At 44.7% G+C, this 16,605-nt stretch overlaps 2 protein-coding genes, 1 long non-coding RNA gene and 1 pseudogene across 8 annotated transcripts; 2 read left to right on the forward strand and 2 right to left on the reverse strand.

The window, feature by feature from the left end:
* LOC100841354 (phosphoribosylglycinamide formyltransferase, chloroplastic) lies at nucleotides 1-5,216 on the forward strand. Of its 3 annotated transcripts, XR_731679.3 has the most exons (7): nucleotides 1-155; nucleotides 245-621; nucleotides 716-827; nucleotides 1,278-1,454; nucleotides 1,706-1,832; nucleotides 1,967-2,167; nucleotides 4,986-5,216. XR_731679.3 is itself a non-coding variant. In XM_003574682.4 (6 exons), the coding sequence occupies exons 2-6, from the start codon at nucleotides 255-257 to the stop codon at nucleotides 2,078-2,080; spliced, it is 897 nt and encodes a 298-aa protein (XP_003574730.2). In that variant the 5' UTR covers nucleotides 1-155; nucleotides 245-254; the 3' UTR covers nucleotides 2,081-2,353. The 3 variants fall into 3 exon arrangements, 1 of the variants encoding a protein (XP_003574730.2); XM_003574682.4 differs by lacking the exon at nucleotides 4,986-5,216 and having other exon boundaries at nucleotides 1,967-2,353; XR_002964551.1 differs by lacking the exon at nucleotides 1-155 and having other exon boundaries at nucleotides 179-621.
* Nucleotides 2,967-6,425, reverse strand: LOC100828806 (annotated as a pseudogene).
* A 595-nt stretch (nucleotides 6,426-7,020) lies between these two features.
* LOC112271485 lies at nucleotides 7,021-16,394 on the forward strand. 3 transcript variants are annotated; one of them, XR_002964554.1, is made up of 3 exons: nucleotides 7,021-7,477; nucleotides 13,597-13,764; nucleotides 13,839-16,394. It is a non-coding gene; the product is annotated as an uncharacterized LOC112271485 (long non-coding RNA). The 3 variants fall into 3 exon arrangements; XR_002964555.1 differs by lacking the exon at nucleotides 7,021-7,477 and adding an exon at nucleotides 12,246-13,531 and having other exon boundaries at nucleotides 13,629-13,764; XR_002964553.1 differs by lacking the exons at nucleotides 13,597-13,764; nucleotides 13,839-16,394 and adding an exon at nucleotides 10,505-11,064.
* LOC100829109 (mediator of RNA polymerase II transcription subunit 15a) lies at nucleotides 7,959-11,478 on the reverse strand. 2 transcript variants are annotated; one of them, XM_010236985.3, is made up of 4 exons: nucleotides 11,194-11,478; nucleotides 10,439-10,550; nucleotides 9,073-9,166; nucleotides 7,959-8,223 (listed from the first exon to the last, which is right to left on the reverse strand). In XM_010236985.3, the coding sequence occupies exons 1-4, from the start codon at nucleotides 11,331-11,333 to the stop codon at nucleotides 8,219-8,221; spliced, it is 351 nt and encodes a 116-aa protein (XP_010235287.1). In that variant the 5' UTR covers nucleotides 11,334-11,478; the 3' UTR covers nucleotides 7,959-8,218. The 2 variants fall into 2 exon arrangements, with proteins under 2 accessions (XP_010235287.1, XP_003572349.1); XM_003572301.4 differs by having other exon boundaries at nucleotides 7,959-8,226; nucleotides 11,194-11,465.
* Nucleotides 16,395-16,605: the final 211 nt, after the last annotated feature.

Raw genomic sequence — 16,605 nt, forward strand, 5'->3', positions numbered from 1 at the left:
TGTTGTATTCCAGTACCGGCCCAACTCTTCCCTCTGCAGCCGACACGACGTCCACTGGCCGTCGCGCCCGCGCTGCGCGTAGCAGGACCAGATTCTCCCGCTCGACTACTCGACGGCGGCAGCCGGCGCTAGGGTTCGCCGCCGCCACTTGACCCGTGAGCATCTCGCGGTCTCCCCGCTGATTTCAGTCCGTCTTTCCGGATGCTCACTTCCCCGGTATACTTCTCTTCCCGTGTTTCTGCAGAGGCAGCGGAATGAATCCCCCAATGGAGGCGGCTGCCGCTCCCGCCGTCGCCTCCTCCGGCTACGAACTGCGTTGCTCGCTCAACCCCGCGCCGAAGCAGGAGAGGCGGAGCGCGCGGGTGGGCTTCTCGACCAAGCGGCCGCCCTGTGCCGTGAACTGCAGGGGGTTGCTGCTCCGTCCGAGCTCTCGCGTTTACGTCGCGGCATCGGCATCGAAATCGGCGGTGATGGATAACGGCCCTGGGGATTCCCGTGTCAGGAGGAAGAGGCTCGCAGTGTTTGTGTCTGGCGGGGGCTCGAACTTCCGGTCGATCCACGAGGCCGCTCTGGGTGGACGGGTGAATGGCGTTGTGGTTGCGCTCGTCACTGATAAGCCAGGTGATGTGCTTGCTTCCGCGCTACTTTGGTTCTTTGAGTTGAAGTGCTCTGCTGGCGATTGGTGGTTCTGATGCAGGGGAATTTATTATTGCAGGCTGTGGCGGTGCAGAGCATGCGAGGTGCAATGGCATACCGGTGATCCTTTTTCCGAAGTCGAAATCATCACCTGAGGGGGTGTCACTTACTGAACTCTTGAATGCTCTTAGGTTGGTTCTGTTGATTCTTCTCTGGGCCATGGTTCTCAGTTTGTAGTTTCATGCTCATTTTACAGAGAAAACATATAATAATGTTGCAGAGATTTTTTTTATTATTTATTGATAATTCCCTTTCTGTACCTCACATATCATGGTTTGATTCATTCAGTGGACTGACATTACTTGAAATTCTTACAAATGTGCCATGTCTGTTTGTATTGTCTGTAAACTTTGTTAATATTGCTATCTCATTTGGATGGCTGGAAGTTTTTCCTATCCACTAGCGATACATGATTAAGTTTCTTTGCTGATCTCTCAAGGAAACCTAATGTACACCGATTTTTTTACTCTGTGCTGCCAAAAGTGGCCACATGTGTGCCTCTCAAGAGTCTAGAACTCAGGATTGTATTTCACATCGCACACATTAGGTCTTAACTTATGCTTATGTCTACTGTTGATCAGGAATCTCAAGGTAGACCTCATTCTACTTGCTGGTTACATGAAGCTTATACCTGTTGAGCTAGTTCAGGCATATCCAAGATCGATACTGAATATCCATCCTTCACTCCTCCCGGCCTTTGGAGGCAAGGGTTACTACGGTTTGAAGGTGCATAAAGCGGTCATTGCATCTGGAGCCAGGTACTTCAAAGTTTGTCTACCACCTACAACAATTAAACACTACCCTGGAAAATGACATCTTTCAATTTCCTCATTTTTTTACTTGGTGTCATGCATACATAAGGAAAACCCTCGGGGGACAGGCATTGTTGTTTGCAACCAGTACTAATGTTATTTGTTTAGTGAGGGCACTGGGTCCTAAATTACTGAAGTTCTTCACCTTCCAGAAAACTTATTTGTTTTATTTCACTATATTTCCTAATCACTTACAGGTACTCAGGGCCAACTGTGCACTTTGTCGATGAGCAGTACGACACAGGAAAAACTTTAGCTCAGCGGGCTGTGCCTGTTTTAGCCAATGATACTCCGGAGAAATTGGCAGCAAGGGTTCTTCATGAGGTAACATCCTACACATAGCTGATATTTGTTCCATTGCTACACGGTACTTTATCCTAGTGTTTCAAAAATCTTAGCTACTAACCATCCATTCAGGCTATCTATTATTTTGCTGATTTATTAATCCAAAACTTCAGGAACACCAAGTTTATGTTGATGCAGTTGCTGCCTTCTGCGAGAATCGAATCGTGTGGCGGGAAGACGGTGTCCCAATCATCAGAAGCCGGAGAAACCCCGATGAGTATACCTAATTCATTATGGCTGCCTCAACTCTCAGGGATTCCCCGAAAACGAATGAAGTTTGTAGGACCCCTGACAATTTTCTCCAAGGCATGGAGGTAACTCTTACTGATTGGATAAATAACATGTCTGCAGCCAAAATAAATGTGTGCCTTGCAATCTTTTTCATAGTGTTCAACTTTACGATTGTTCTGTGCCTTGACTTCAACGTTAGTTGGTGTCTTAATTTTATATAACTTGCACTTTGATGTTATGATTTGATGAAGCCTGCCGGTTGCTGACTCTATCACGATTCTGGGTTCCATTATTCCCTTGGGCTTGATTTACCAAAATTGCTACAGCCTGCAGCTTATTCCCTTGGTCCTGATTTACCGCAATGGCTTCAGCCTGCAGCCAAATCAGTTAAAGAGGGAAGGAGTTGTCGGATTACACAACCTTCAATGTGTATCTGATCTCTGAGCTCCCATATATCCATATGTTCTAAAGATGCTAACACTTAGTTCAGTTGATGTTTTTCTTTGAGATGTTAAATTATTTCTTCACACGAGAGGGACAGAGGAAGGGAATGGTTTAAATGGCAGCCACTCTTAGAGAACCCTCTCGGATAGCAAGGTCTTGCCGTGTCTTCCTCATTTTGATTTTCGTTACTCCATTTAAGTATTGAGTTTGGGTTGTTAGATGATTCTTGGAGCAAGTAAGGTTGCTTCTTGTGTCTACCTCCTTCTCAATTTGTTTTAAGTCCTGGGGAAGATGGGTCAATGGCTAACCGTCCATTCAATCTGTGTTACTCCTAATCACAGATTGTAGTCATGGATGCCTACATTCACGAGTTTCAAACCACACTACATCCTATGATGGCACATGCAGAAACAAGATCGGAGGCCAAATCAGTTGCCATATCTAAAGAATACGGAAGCACATCCGCATCCAAAATTCTGCTTTAGTAGTACATCACAAGAATTAACATACAACTTTTTACATCATTTTTTTAGCACTGCATACTGAAATGCCAAATTGAGAGTCAAACAATTGCAGATGCCAACAGAAAAAGAAGTGAACTGCTTTTATTGCCCCTTGGCTTGCGATCCGTAGAAATAAACTTAGAACATTGTGTTTTAAGCATCAAGATCATCGAGGATACCTTGCAGACGTCAATATTTCTTCCTCCATAGTGTACTGTCTACTTGCTTCCTTAGTAACTCCTTCCATTGACATATAGCAAGTCTCAATTTGATCCTGATCGTGTCTCTTCGATGCACTATCATGTGGAGCATGCCTCTTGGTAGCTCTCAAATATTCAAGTGTCATCTCCACTTCCCTCATCGTAGGACTGTCTTCCCCCATCAATTTAGTGCACATTGTCGCTAGTGTGGCTACTTCTTGGACCTCTCCATCTTGCTCTTCCATGACTTGAGGATCTATTATCTCATCAAGGTTGCCTTCTGTGCGTAGTGAGATGAAGTGTGAAACAAGACTGACACCGCCGCCACAACGAAACACAGATGGTTTCTTCTTAGTTAGCAGTTCTATAAGAAGAACTCCAAAACTGAAAACATCACTCTTGTCTGTTAAACGACCGGTATAATAGTACATGGGGTCTAGGTAGCCAATTGTTCCTTGCACAGCTGTAGTGACTCCTGTTTGATCGGTTGGGATATGCCTTGAAGCTCCAAAATCTGATACCTTTGCTGTGAAATTATCATCAAGAAGTATGTTGGCAGATTTAATATCCCTATGATATACTGGCATTGAAGCAGCCGAATGTAGGTAGGATATAGCTCTGGCGACTTCAAGCGCAATCCTTATTCGATCATCCCAGGAAAGTGAAGTTGGTCCTTCAGCATGAAGATGGTGATCAAGAGTTCCATTTGAAATGAACTCATAAACGAGTAATGGGACTTCTGTCTCTAGACAACATCCAATTAGCTTCACGACATTCCTATGGTTAATTTGGGAAAGAATTGCAACCTCATTTAGGAAGTCACTGATTTCTCTTTGTACGACAATCTTTGATTTCTTGATGGCAACAACCTGTAGGTCTAGAAGTCCTTTATACACAACGCCACGTTGTTTGTGGCCTTCTGTAGATCCAGCAGGGTAATGATCATCCTTTCACCAAAATCTCTCTTGTGCGATATTAGCTGTCGCAACAACAGCCCATGATTTTGCTTGAACAATCTTTCTTTCTGTTTGTTTGCCCTACTTGACTTGATTTTGCGTTTTATAAGGGGACTAACAAGTGCTAGAAACAAAATAATTGCGCCACCGCTGATCATTAGGCCTATGTTCAAACCTGTAAAATAGGATATCATGTATGAAAGAAGAGGTAACCATTTTGGAGGAGTAAAATTCTTCAGAAAAACCAAATTAATGATCATCACCAAAAAGGTGTTACTGTTACCTGTAAACAACTTCTTTGTTGTGACGCATCCCTGTTTTATCAATGGATCCCCGTAAGTTCCATCTGGACAGTGGCAATGGAAACTTCCTGGCATATTTATGCAGATTCCATAACATGGATATGCTTCCGGGTGTTTACACTCGTCAATGTCTGAGCAAGCCCGCATATAAATATGAACAAGCCATATGCTATTTAAAAATGTAGTCAGACTAATTGTAAGCATGAGAACCACCACAAAAATTTCCAGCTGATCCCGGAAAAGTGACAACATTATAAAGGAAGAAGTTAGCAATGGAACTCTACAAAGCTAATGAATCTGATCTTTATTCTGGTACCTTCACATCCATTTTGTTCAGAAGCATTGCCCTTGAAGTCAAGAGGGCATTGACAGTCATATCCTCCTTGTTTGTTCTTGCAATCGCCGTAACATGGATAGATATCCGGATAATCACATTCATTGATATCTTGTAATACCGCAACATCAGGACAAACTGAGTGTAAGTAATCAATTGCAGGTTCATGCAGGTAAGGAATGGGGAAAAAAAGGCAGATTCAGAGAGATAGCGGAAAAATGTGAAAGTTTTGGGTTTGGGTACTGGCAGAAGGTTCTCTTCTCCAAAATGCAACTTTCCACACCCATTGCTTTTCCATGTATACTTTTATAACATCGCAATTGCATTGTACTATAAAATTATCTACACTAACAAATTAAAATCTACTTACATTATTTTCGTATGGTCATTCAAGTTGAACCTCTTCTGTCAAAGTATTTTGAGCATTAAGATTTAAAAATAATTACTTTGAGCAGTGTATTACCGTAGCAGCCATCAGGGATGTATGGGTTGCCTTGGTAACCTTTAGAACAGTAGCAGTTATGCCCACTATGACTTTGCTGAGGACCAAACATGGTGTCGTAGTGCTGACAATAGCTGTGGTTACTGCGGCAGGAAGGCGAAGACCCATTGCTATGACATGCAGAGCTGCTGATCCTCCAGCCTAGCACCGCAGGGACCGTTTGACCATCAGGATCGAATTCCATCCTTTTAAAAGAATAGTCTGATTCCATTATGAAGACGTCGGCGAATCTATCTTCTGAATGACCGGGATCATTATCAAGCTTGTGAACCGGGAGTCCGTAGGACGTGCCTCCAGTATGGTTGACTGGCAGCAGCCGATGCCGGAGCAGCTCCCGGTTGCAACTATAGTGCCATTACCACCTACTGTACCATCCTCTTTTGGGCAGAAAGTACCGCAAGAGCTTGCAAGGGTGTCATTGTCCCGCAGGAGGACGACTTGGACGTCGCAGCCGATTGCTAGCAAGTCGTTCGTCATTTCCGCTAGGAAGTATGGCCCGGCGGCCGCGGTGTGTCCTGGGCCGCCGGCGCGCCATGCGCCGTTTGCGACTTTGGTGGTACCCGTCCACAAGTGGACGCTGCTGCCGTTGATACGTACCGTGCCGTTGGGGATGGAGATGTCGAGCACCTGCACGGTGCCGTCGCCGAGGAAGAGCCTGGGCGGGTGGTATGATTGGTTGCAGGTGAGGTTGAAACCGCCGCCGTGGTAGCATCCGGGCTCCACGCCGAACGGGTACTGGATGCTGATGTTGCCGCAGCTGCTAGTGCAACTCTTGGCAATGGCTGGCGCCGACGCTGCCGCGGCATCGATCAGGAGGAGCACTGGAACAGCAACAGCAGCGAGTATGGCAGCAACTCTAGTTGGCCTCACTACCCTCTCCATCTACAAAACAGAAATGATATATAGTAACTGAAGCCTGAAAGGTCTAATCCACGAATAATATATGCAAAGTAAGTAGGAAGATATTGTTAATCAACCACTACCATGCGCGTCTCTTTTTTTTTTGGCAAGGTTAGGGGAAGCAGGATGAACCTCAGCTTGTTAGAGCAAGTCCAAGAGAGCCCTTAAATTTGAGCCCCCAAATCCTTGTACGAGGAGTCCTTATAAAGATTTTCTCCTCAAATTTGTTTTATCTCCAGCAGACTTTCTAAATCACACCTTTTATAATTTATTCATCTTTATTTTATCCATCTCTTTCATCTTTTGGAGGGGAGAGAAAGATTTCAATGCAATAGTTGGGATGGGGATTCCCCATCTGGCTCCTCAATTTAGGAGTTCTCACGGGCCTTTTTTTTTCCATCAAAAACCTCAAATTTGAATATAGGGGATGGGATGGGGGGAGTGCTGGACTTGCTCTTCCTTCAATAATGCATAGGTCTAATAATAATAACTTTCTATATAATATAAGCTATCCGGAGCATCGTTTAGACTTTAGAGAACATGATTATCACGAGGGGATCTTATCTAGGCGTCGGAATAGTTAGTGCAGAATCATGATTTTCATCACACGGGCCACGTTCCAATCGAATTTTCGGCTGTTCAATGTACACACTTTATGTATGAAGAAATCGTCTGCATCGACTATGAACACGTTAGTCGTAGATGACCCCAGCAGGGTCGAAGTAGTTGAGCTTGTGACGGCTGAACGTGTAGGAGGCGCGGCCATCGACGATGGCTGCCAGGCAGCAGTGGATGCCAGAGCAGATTTCGCTGATGACTCTGTCCAGGCAGAAAGCAGAGCAGGAGCTGACCAGGAGTCCAGGCTGTCGTTCTCCCGCAAGACGGCAAGAGACCCTGGACGCGCTACCAGGTTGTTCTGCCTGTCTGCCGCAAGGAAGTATGGCCCATCATCGTCGGCGGAGAATCCTAGGCCGCGGGCCCGCCTCGTGCCGTTGGCGCCTTTGTGGAGGCCCAGCTCGAAGTTGACGCTTCTGCTTTTGGTGCGCATGGTGGCGTTGGGGATGGAGATGTCGAGCACCTGCACGGTGCCGTCGCCGAGGAAGAGCCTGGGCGGGTGGTAGCGGACGGGCTCCACGCCGGAGGGGTAAGGGATGCTGATGTTGCCGCAGCTGGTTGTGCAGCCCTTGCCAGGCTGGCGCCGGACGGTGGGAGCAGCAGCGGCTGGAGTGCCGTAACAGCAACAGCAGTAATAGTGAGTATCGCAGATCTAGCCCTCCTCCTCCTTGCTACCACCTCCATCTACTAAAGCAATACTGATATATAGCAACGGAATGTCCAGTCTAATCCACGAATCATATAAAATTTGTACGTGTAAATTACTCAAGGATGGTTATTATAGTATACCATGCCACTTCTTTGGCGAGGGGAAGCAGGAAGCACTCTTTTACCTTTCCCTAATGTTAGTGTGTCCCCAGCTCAGGCATATGCAACATGCATAGATATGATTCCTATACTGCTTAGTGGTCATGACGTCTGTCACAGAGACAGATGAATTAGCACAGAGTAGTTAATTACTGGTTGGTAGTCCATCGAATATTATAGAGGTTTGCCGGCACTAGTGAGTGCGGAATCATGATTTTTCCTGAGAAATCACATCGAGCTTTCCAAAGAGCATTATCTGGGTGTGCCGCACTAGATTGTGTGGAGTCACGTCTTTTGCTCAGGACTAATCGTTCCCATCAATGCAACTCCGGATCATTACCCCTGGTTTCATTAGTATCAAGTTTTACAAGCCCAAAGTCTCAGAGGTCAATCGCAAATGAAAGTAGAGACAAAGGGAGATCCATACTAACAACAGAACACAACTGAAACCACCAAACTTCGACAGTTCAGGAAAACAGGGTATCAGCCATTCTACCCCAGCCATGTCTTTTGTTCGAGGCAACTCAGCTGCGTGCGACCAATTGCAGCAATGTAGACCCTGTCCTTCACATCAACCTTCTGGAGTCCAGCCCAATATACCACCCAGTAGCACATAAGAAAACACCAAGTTAGATGTACCATTTAGATACTTTGAAAACAAGCAAGATTCCTCGTTTCCCAGGTCATCCAAAACGAATCTGCTACACGGATTGCAATTAACTTTCTATTACTGAAAGGGAAACTATCAATCTAGTCGCACATCTTTTGCATCAAACTGGGTATATTTGCTGATGACTAGTGACCACTAGTTTCGTCCAATTAAACCACATGAAACAAAATCTTTAGATCCATTCCATCCTTTATGTATCGAATTATCCCTGGTTAGAATGCTATTTCTGCCCACTACCCACATGAATACCTTAATCTTCAAAGGCAACTTTAGTTCAAAAAATGCCTAAGAGGAAACAGCAGTCACCAAAGCTGAATACAAAAATCTTTTGGTCCCTCATTCAAATACAGCTCACTACAAGACTGTTGCATTCCGGAAACATAGATAGAGTGCCTTCCCACAAATATTTCCTAAACTTGAAACAGACATACCCTTCTTCGGAAGCAAATCTACTAGGAAGCTAATATGTTATTTACTTGCATCGGCCCAACCCAGAAACGAGAATCACTAGCACTCTGTCCACACTGATTATTGATTAATACTTCGATTTTCATAGTTAGTTCTGAGGAGATTCTGCCACATGCCATCCTAAATTTTCCAACCTCCAGAGTCATTTACTAAGCAAATTTAGTAAATGCAATAAAAAAGTCATCATCCATGAACCACAAGGTTTGCACATCTAATGTAGTAACGCATAACCAAAAGGCGACGATGATAGCATATAAAATGTGTAACACTTCGTTTGCATACGATACCTGGACCGGGCTTGATTTGAGCATTTTCAGGCACCTGTGGTATCTTCTCATCCACAACGCACAATTTCAGAGCAATCTTCCGCCGATAATCAGACTGAGTAATAAAAAAAAACATGTTAAGTTTTATCTCATATTACTAATATTGGCTTGCAGCAAGACAGTTTTGGTGTGATTAGCAGTTAGCACAGCTGACAACGAACAGCTTCCTCTTGTAACATTTGAATCATTCAGTCATAGAGAAATGCCCATATAGGCAGCAAAAACACTTAGCACAAATAAGCGACACCAACAAAAGGTCCGGATAAAAAGAGTTACTGTGCCTGGACCAAATAAATCATGAAAATATTCACCAACGTGGAGTCGGCCAATATGATGAAGACCGTTCCAACACAAAAGGTAAGTGGTTTTCCATAAATAAGCCAGACAAACAAGAATCCAAATGGAAACAGTGGCACATATTACCAGTTTACAACAACCAAATAAATCCATATGAAAATGCATCAGAATGAGTGGGTGCAATAAGGTGAATCCTTTCAAAATTCAAACACAAAGGGGAGGGAGCAAAGTTATGTTTGATGTTTGATCTGAATATATTTCCTGTACAAATACTTTTTTTTTTATATAACTCATAAAATGGTGTCATGACGGTCTCGCCTGCTGCTTTCCATTCAAAAGAAAGATTGTGTATGCCGTGTATTTCATGGACTTGGGCAAATGATATAATTTTAACAGAAGATTGTATCATTTCATCTATAGAAATTTTGGACGCATGGACAAATGGCTGACTTATACAAACCGTAACCAGCAGAGTAAGCAACCATGCCGTCTAGCAATCTTTATGTAGTGGATGCTTAGGTCCTTGACATTTTCTAATGCAATAAGAACTACTAACGTATTATACTTCCAACCTTAAACTTCCTAAAACACTAAAACAGTGCTATTTCCTAAAAGACTCCTGACCTTTGCATGTTTGGATTCCCTTCTGGTAGTCCACAACAGAGCAACTCGAGGTACAACACTACTAAATTCAAAGTGGTTGATTGATGGCATTGAAACACCCATATCCCCAGTTCGAGTCCTGGCACCACACAAAAATTGCTATTCGTTGCCAATTATGAAAAAAAAATCAAGATATGCTCCCAATACCAGGTAACAGAAAAGGCAGCTTGAGCAGGGCGGAAAACAATCAACAGAGGTCTCACAAAAAAAATATGAAAAATTCTACGGGTACTTAAACATCAAACATAAAAATCTTTTACAGCATTTGGGAGCAGTTATGTATAATTAACCCATAAGCTCTGTTTGACCCCCATAACTAACAGTTCACGTTCTGCTCCGGAAGGTGGCAAACATAGGTTAAATGAACCTGGTTGGTCGCTGTGGCATAGACCTTCTCTTCAAATCTCACAGCGATGTTTTGAATTTTGGTCAGATCCTCAGGCACTGGTACTGGCAGATGCTTCTTCAGAACCTTCGCTCTACACGTATAGTGCAAAATGTGAATAAATTGGGAGATGCATATCTTTGAACGCTTGTCTGCACCAAAATATGCGGCATTTGAGGTCTAAGGTGGAACAGGTAGGCACAGCGATATATTGAGGTAGATCTCCAATTCTCCATCATATATTTGATCTAGTCAAGACTTGTAATCATGTGAGGAATATCGCTTCACCAGTTTCAAAACAGAATCACGTCTTATGGAGCACTACTAATACTGTGGTTTTCCCTATGTGATCAAACAGTGACATCTGTGTTATACTCTTGATTGGGTTGGTGTGTTCCACGAAAGACTTGCTCCTCTTCAATAGACTAGCGTTAAATTATTCTGGTAAAACTGTAACTAAATAAATGATGTAAATTAGGCTGAATTCAAAGTAGATGCAAAGGGGATCGATTAGTGAAACACCCTGTAGGAAATTTTGACCTTAACCCTAGACGCTAAAAACCCTAAACCCTGTATCAAAGTCATTAGATGGATCAATGAAAAAAAAATGACCCTAAAACACGGAGGAAATTCATCTTCTCTACGTGAGACCGCAAAGGGGGGGAAAGAAGGATGGAATTCATCTGATTGGAGGGAGGGGAAAGCAAATACAATCAAATACGGAGTAGAGTTTGTACATCTTATTGACCACCCTGGTGCGCGCCTGGGGCCGGAGCTGGGTGCGCCAGTCGCCTCCGGCGGGGCCGGGCGCGTTCAGGTCTACGCCGCCGCCGCCGGCCGGGTCGGATCCCTGGATGGGACGCCAGTTGGTGTCCATGGTGCCCCTGGAACCCTGGATTGGCGATTCGTTCCTCTCTGGGCAGTAGAGGCCAGAGGTTACACCGTTACAGGCGTAGGAGCTGGCGACGATTCCTAGATTTGTCTTTTTTTTTTTTAGAATCCTCGCCAGGTAAAATAAAACTGGGCAGTTTCCATCCGCGAGATGGCGCGTGCGCTCCTCAGATCGATTGTTAAGTCCGCGTTAATATTAGTGCTAAATAATATACGCCCTATGTAAAGAAACGGAGGGAGTACTCGTACCGGGCCTTTTGGATTAAAATAAAACTCTATCAAAGACAGTACGTGGGCCTTCTGTTCTAGGAGTAAGTGGGCCTCAAGATGCACGCGACCAAATAGGCAAACAGGACGCACAATTCTGGAAAAGACGACACAAGCGAGCAAAGCTTGCGGCTCCAGTCTATTTCGACAAAACAGACCTCGAGACCAAACTATTTCACAAGATGAACTCGGCACAAAATTATTTCATAAATCTAACCCATTTGCTCAGCGCCCGAGATCACGGCGCTATCCTTCATAGCTCATCGCCTCTACGCGAGGCGCTATCTCCTGGCCAGCCTGGCCAATCCAGGCCCACACATAGTTGTGTAGCGCCTAAGGCACGGGCGCTATACTCAAAGGCTTCGCGCATGAGATATGGGAGCTATGCTATTTAAAATTTGAGGCGGATTTCCGTTTCGCCTGAGAGAGCAAGCAAATTTTCTAAGTCCATGGGTTTCTCTCTTTCTGTTCAGCCTCTACTCCGCTCTAACCGAAGCCGCCGCCACAGCCGCGGGTACAGGCCGCACCTGCCGCCACCTCGGTCGATTTGGATGCTTCTTTGAAGCGATGCTGACGTTGTTCTGACTAACCGGAGCACCTACGTAAGTAACGCGGAATACAGATCTCAAATCATTGTACTTTGTTACTACGATATACCAAGGTGAGGATTACATCTTTTTACCACCATAGCGTAGGCATTAATGAAGTTTGATCGTAGATAGAATCAATAGCCAGCATTATAGATTTTCCAAACGACAGGCAGACTGTGGTTGTATCTATTGGCTATTGCCGTCTTGACGCTTCAAGTCTACACGTACGGAACTGTATCTATCTAGATGTATTTTGAAAGGAGATATTATGTCTTAGTAGAATTACAGTATTTTTATGGATTGATCAAAGACTTGAATATGGATAATAAATTTGGACGATCATTGATACTGCTCATCGGCCAATCATTGATAGAGCCGTTTATGTCCAAAAATATTAGTGAGTCATTCAGTCAACTTCAATAGTGTGGTTTAGCATCCACGGATTAGGCATGTTTTTAGCATGACAGTGTGCTCTTGATAATTAATATGATGCTAGGGTGTGGAGCTCTCCACACATGACTCGCCATGACAAGAGGTCTGATTAGCTATGATGGTTTAGCTGGACGATTCCATTGCTGCGGCTCCTGCAGCCTCTGCTGCTACTCGGCGTAGCTCCTATGCTTAGCAGGAGGGAGTATGTATGGATATACACATGCATGCAAGATCTTCTTTGTGCGGAGGAGGGAGTATGTATGGATATACACATGGATGCAAGATCTTCTTTGTGCCGTGGAACGCTAGGTGAAATTTTCCTAGACAGAGATGAAAAAAGCCAGTGTATGGAACATGACCATAGCTCCCAGCTCCTAAGCGCTAGGCCCGTGGGTATAGCGTCCGAGCCTCAGCCGCTACACAACCGTGTGTGGGCCCTGAGTTGGCCTTGCGGAGAGACGCTGAGTTATGGAGGATAACGCCATGCTGTCGGGCGCTGAACAAAAAGTTTAGATCCGTGAAATAGTTTTGCGTCTAGTTCATTTTGTAAAATAGTTTTGGTTCGAGGTCCGTTTCGTCAAAATCGACACGGCTGCAATGGGGTCTCAGGTGCAGAGCAAAAACTGGCGATTCCTGTGCTGGTGTATGGGCGTATGGCCCTGAACCGCGCAACGTCGGCGTTTCCTGTGTCGCCTACGGTCCCTGGGCGCGCAACGTCGACGCGGGAGCAGCCTCTCGCTCTGCCCCTGCGTCTCGCTGCAACCGACAAGCAGCTCCACTGTCGTTTGATCGAGATCAGGTTGTACTCATTCCTTCTAGCCCCTGGAAAGTGCAAGGCCGTGGACTGTGGTACTACTGATGGAAAAACGTTTCTCACTCCATGAATCTGATGGAGGTACCTAAAATTCTCTTGGTTATATATATAACTGGTATCTGGCTATTGCTCTCTGTCTTGTTCAGAACTGACCTCCTGGGTGTCCGGAACTCGTCAGTGAGGCAGCAGAAGCTGAGCTCTGTCTCCAATGGGGAAGAGGATGGAGAAAATGCAGAGAGCGGTGGAGCAGCAGAAGGGGAAGCTCTACATCATCATGGCCTGCGTCGCCCTGCTCGTCTGCGGCTGCAAACCTCGTAAGTACTCCGAGTTCTTGCTGAATTGTAGTATCTGCCTACTGCTATTATACTCTGTACTCCTCCGTCTGCAGATGTGAAAGATGATGCACTGGAACATTTGGAGCTTAAACTGATCTAGGAACAATGCGGTAACTGTAGCTCGGATCCAGGGCTTAGGATGTAGCATAAAAAACGCCACCGTTTCCACTGATGTGGAATGCCAACACTGGCTCTGAAACCTTAAGCACTTATTAATCGAGTTAGCATGGTTTAATAATACAATAGATGCATACATCAATTTTGTCCAATGGAGGATTCGTCGAACCATACGTCATCTTCAAACTTCTATGACATGGTTGCAGGTGTGAGGCGGCGGCCGGGATAAAAAATATACTGTAGCTTACTAGAAAAGAGAGCCAGCACTCGTGATTCCCCAACATGGATGATACAAAGCGAGCCTACTACTTTATCTGGTGAAAATGAAAAATATCATTTTGGGGATGGCAGCAGATTGATCCGTGTCCAGCTCCTGTCCGATCACTTCCGGCTCGTTTGGTACCCATCATTTGGGTATAGAATTGTAGGATTCATTTTGAATTTCAAAAAACAACTTGTTCGGTTGGTACGGAATTAGCCACATGAATTCAATCTCAAATTTCATGAAATCACACTATAATTAGCCTCAATTCCTCTCTAAAAGCCATCATTTCTCTGGAATTGTCTCTCACTCTTCAATTCCATGTGGTAGACAAACATGATTTTTCAACCCGGAATTCAAATTCAACCAAATAAAATCCTATCAAAAATTGAATTTCATTTCATTTTGATCAAATGAAATGAATTCTTGGTTGCCAAACGAGCTGTTATGTATACTAGTACAGTGTCCAGTACAGTAGTACTGCCTAAAAAGTTTTGATCAGTACATCTGTGTATAGGGCAGGCATGTGAATATGGCCTACGTGTAAACTCTTGTAGGCATGTAAAATTATAAGTTAATGCAAACTGTACCATTTTTCTGTTTATTCTAGTAATGTAAAATGTGATTCTTGCATCGAGATTCTCCTTAGAACTATAGATTCAGATTACATCTGGGTCTCTCATGTTGTTAGTGGGTTCCCAGACAGGTTTTCAAACATTGGGTGAGACAATTACCGTGTTTTAAATAGCCATTGGGTTTAAATTGGATGGGTCAAATACACTGATCATTTCTTTTTCTTATTTTTAATATAATATCTACTACTCCTTTGGAGATCTACTATTAGAGTACCCCATCCAATAACCCGGCAGAGTTTGCGACTATTCTCAGACCGGGTGAGCATCGGCTTCATTGGTTAGTACTCTCTCCGTTTCTAATACAAAATCTTCGTAATTTTGATCAAGTTTATAAAAAATCTATCAACATCTACGATTCAAGGTATTGGTATATTTTTGTATAAAGTTGATCAAATTTTAATATTTTAATTAGAAAAAAATGAGAGAAATTTATGACAAAGATGATATGACTTCTCACTTATATTTAAGAAGGAGCTCAGATTTTTCTTTTTTGAGAATAGGCTCAGAAAAAATTGTGCAGCCAAACAGGCCGAGTTCTTGAGGCCCACTTACTCCTACAACAGAAGGCCCATGTACTGTCTTTGATAGAGTTTTTTTAGCCAAAAAGGCCCGTATTACTAGCGATGATTTTTCCTTAAAACAAAAATCTAGGGTCCTCTCAAAAAAAAAATCTAGGGAGGAATCGGTGCTGCCGCCGCGGCCGCCTACACCTCCGGGGATCACCGCCGCCGCACACCTGCGCCCATTCTACGCCGCCCCGCCGCTAACGGCGCCGCTGCCCGAAAGGCTCCATCCTCGCTCCTTCGAAGCAGGCCTCACGCGCAATCGCGACAAGCGCAGGCCGCGCGCTCCATGTACCGCCCCACTGTCAGGCCGATACAAGCCTTCTCCAGAAATTTCTCCTGGGTCGGAATCAAGCTCACCCCCTCAGCCAGCTCCTACGCGGCTACGCCGGTAACCTCCGTGAGCTCCTAGAGACCTAGAGGTCTTATGTGACGAGCGGGGCCTTAACCCCGCACCGAAGCAGCACAGACGAAGCGGGCTGGTGGGCTTCCTGACCACGCTGTCGTCTGCACGCGATTGCTGTTCCATCCGAGTACTCGCCTTCATGCGCTGGCAGCTGCAGTGATTGATAGCGGCGCTGGTACTGGGGATTTCGGGGTCAGGAGGAAGAGACTCGCGGTGTTCATGTCCAGAGGGGGGTTGAACTTCCGGTCGATCCAGGAGGATGCTCTGGGTGGAAAGGTGAATGGGGATGTGGTTGTGCTCATCACGGATAAGCCAGGTGATCATATATGATTGCTTCATGCAGCTGTTTGGACTGGGATGTGCGGTGGAGCGGAATAGCAAGGTGCAACGACACAACGGTGATTGTTTTTCCGAAGTCGAAATCAGCGTCAGAGGGGGTGTCCATGGCTGAGCTCTCGAAATGTTCTGAGGTTGGTTCTGATGATTCATCTCAAGGCCATGGTGTTCATTTTGTAGTTTTATGTTCATTTTGCAGAGACAAATTTCATCATTTTGCAGAGAAAACAATCATTAATGTACAGACATAGCTTGTGAGTTTTTATTGATAATTGCCTTCCTCTACATCACACATAATGATCTATCTGTCAGTCAGCAGAAATTACTTAAAACTCTTACAAATGTGATGTGTTTGTTTTGTAGTATCTAAGTGTGGTATGCATGAGCACAAACTCTATCTTTAAACTTGGTAAAAATTGCTAGGACGTTTGGATGGCTGAAAATGGTGGATCGCCAAAGGGGGACCCATTATTAGATGCATAATTAAGTTCCTCATCTCTG

The sequence above is a fragment of the Brachypodium distachyon genome, chromosome 3 (assembly GCF_000005505.3).
Source record: "Brachypodium distachyon strain Bd21 chromosome 3, Brachypodium_distachyon_v3.0, whole genome shotgun sequence".
Lineage (NCBI taxonomy): Eukaryota > Viridiplantae > Streptophyta > Magnoliopsida > Poales > Poaceae > Brachypodium > Brachypodium distachyon.

Excerpts from the sequence above, each read along its gene's own strand:
- LOC100841354 (XM_003574682.4), top strand. The coding sequence starts at position 255 with ATGAATCCCCCAATGGAGGCGGCTGCCGCTCCCGCCGTCGCCTCCTCC. Across the intron at positions 622-715 it reads GCTCGTCACTGATAAGCCAG|GCTGTGGCGGTGCAGAGCAT; the intron begins GTGATGTGCTTG and ends TTATTATTGCAG. Across the intron at positions 1,833-1,966 it reads CAGCAAGGGTTCTTCATGAG|GAACACCAAGTTTATGTTGA; the intron begins GTAACATCCTAC and ends CCAAAACTTCAG.
- LOC100829109 (XM_003572301.4), bottom strand. The coding sequence starts at position 11,333 with ATGGACACCAACTGGCGTCCCATCCAGGGATCCGACCCGGCCGGCGGC. Across the intron at positions 10,551-11,193 it reads ACCAGGGTGGTCAATAAGAT|AGCGAAGGTTCTGAAGAAGC; the intron begins GTACAAACTCTA and ends CTATACGTGTAG. Across the intron at positions 9,167-10,438 it reads ATGCCACAGCGACCAACCAG|TCTGATTATCGGCGGAAGAT; the intron begins GTTCATTTAACC and ends TTTATTACTCAG.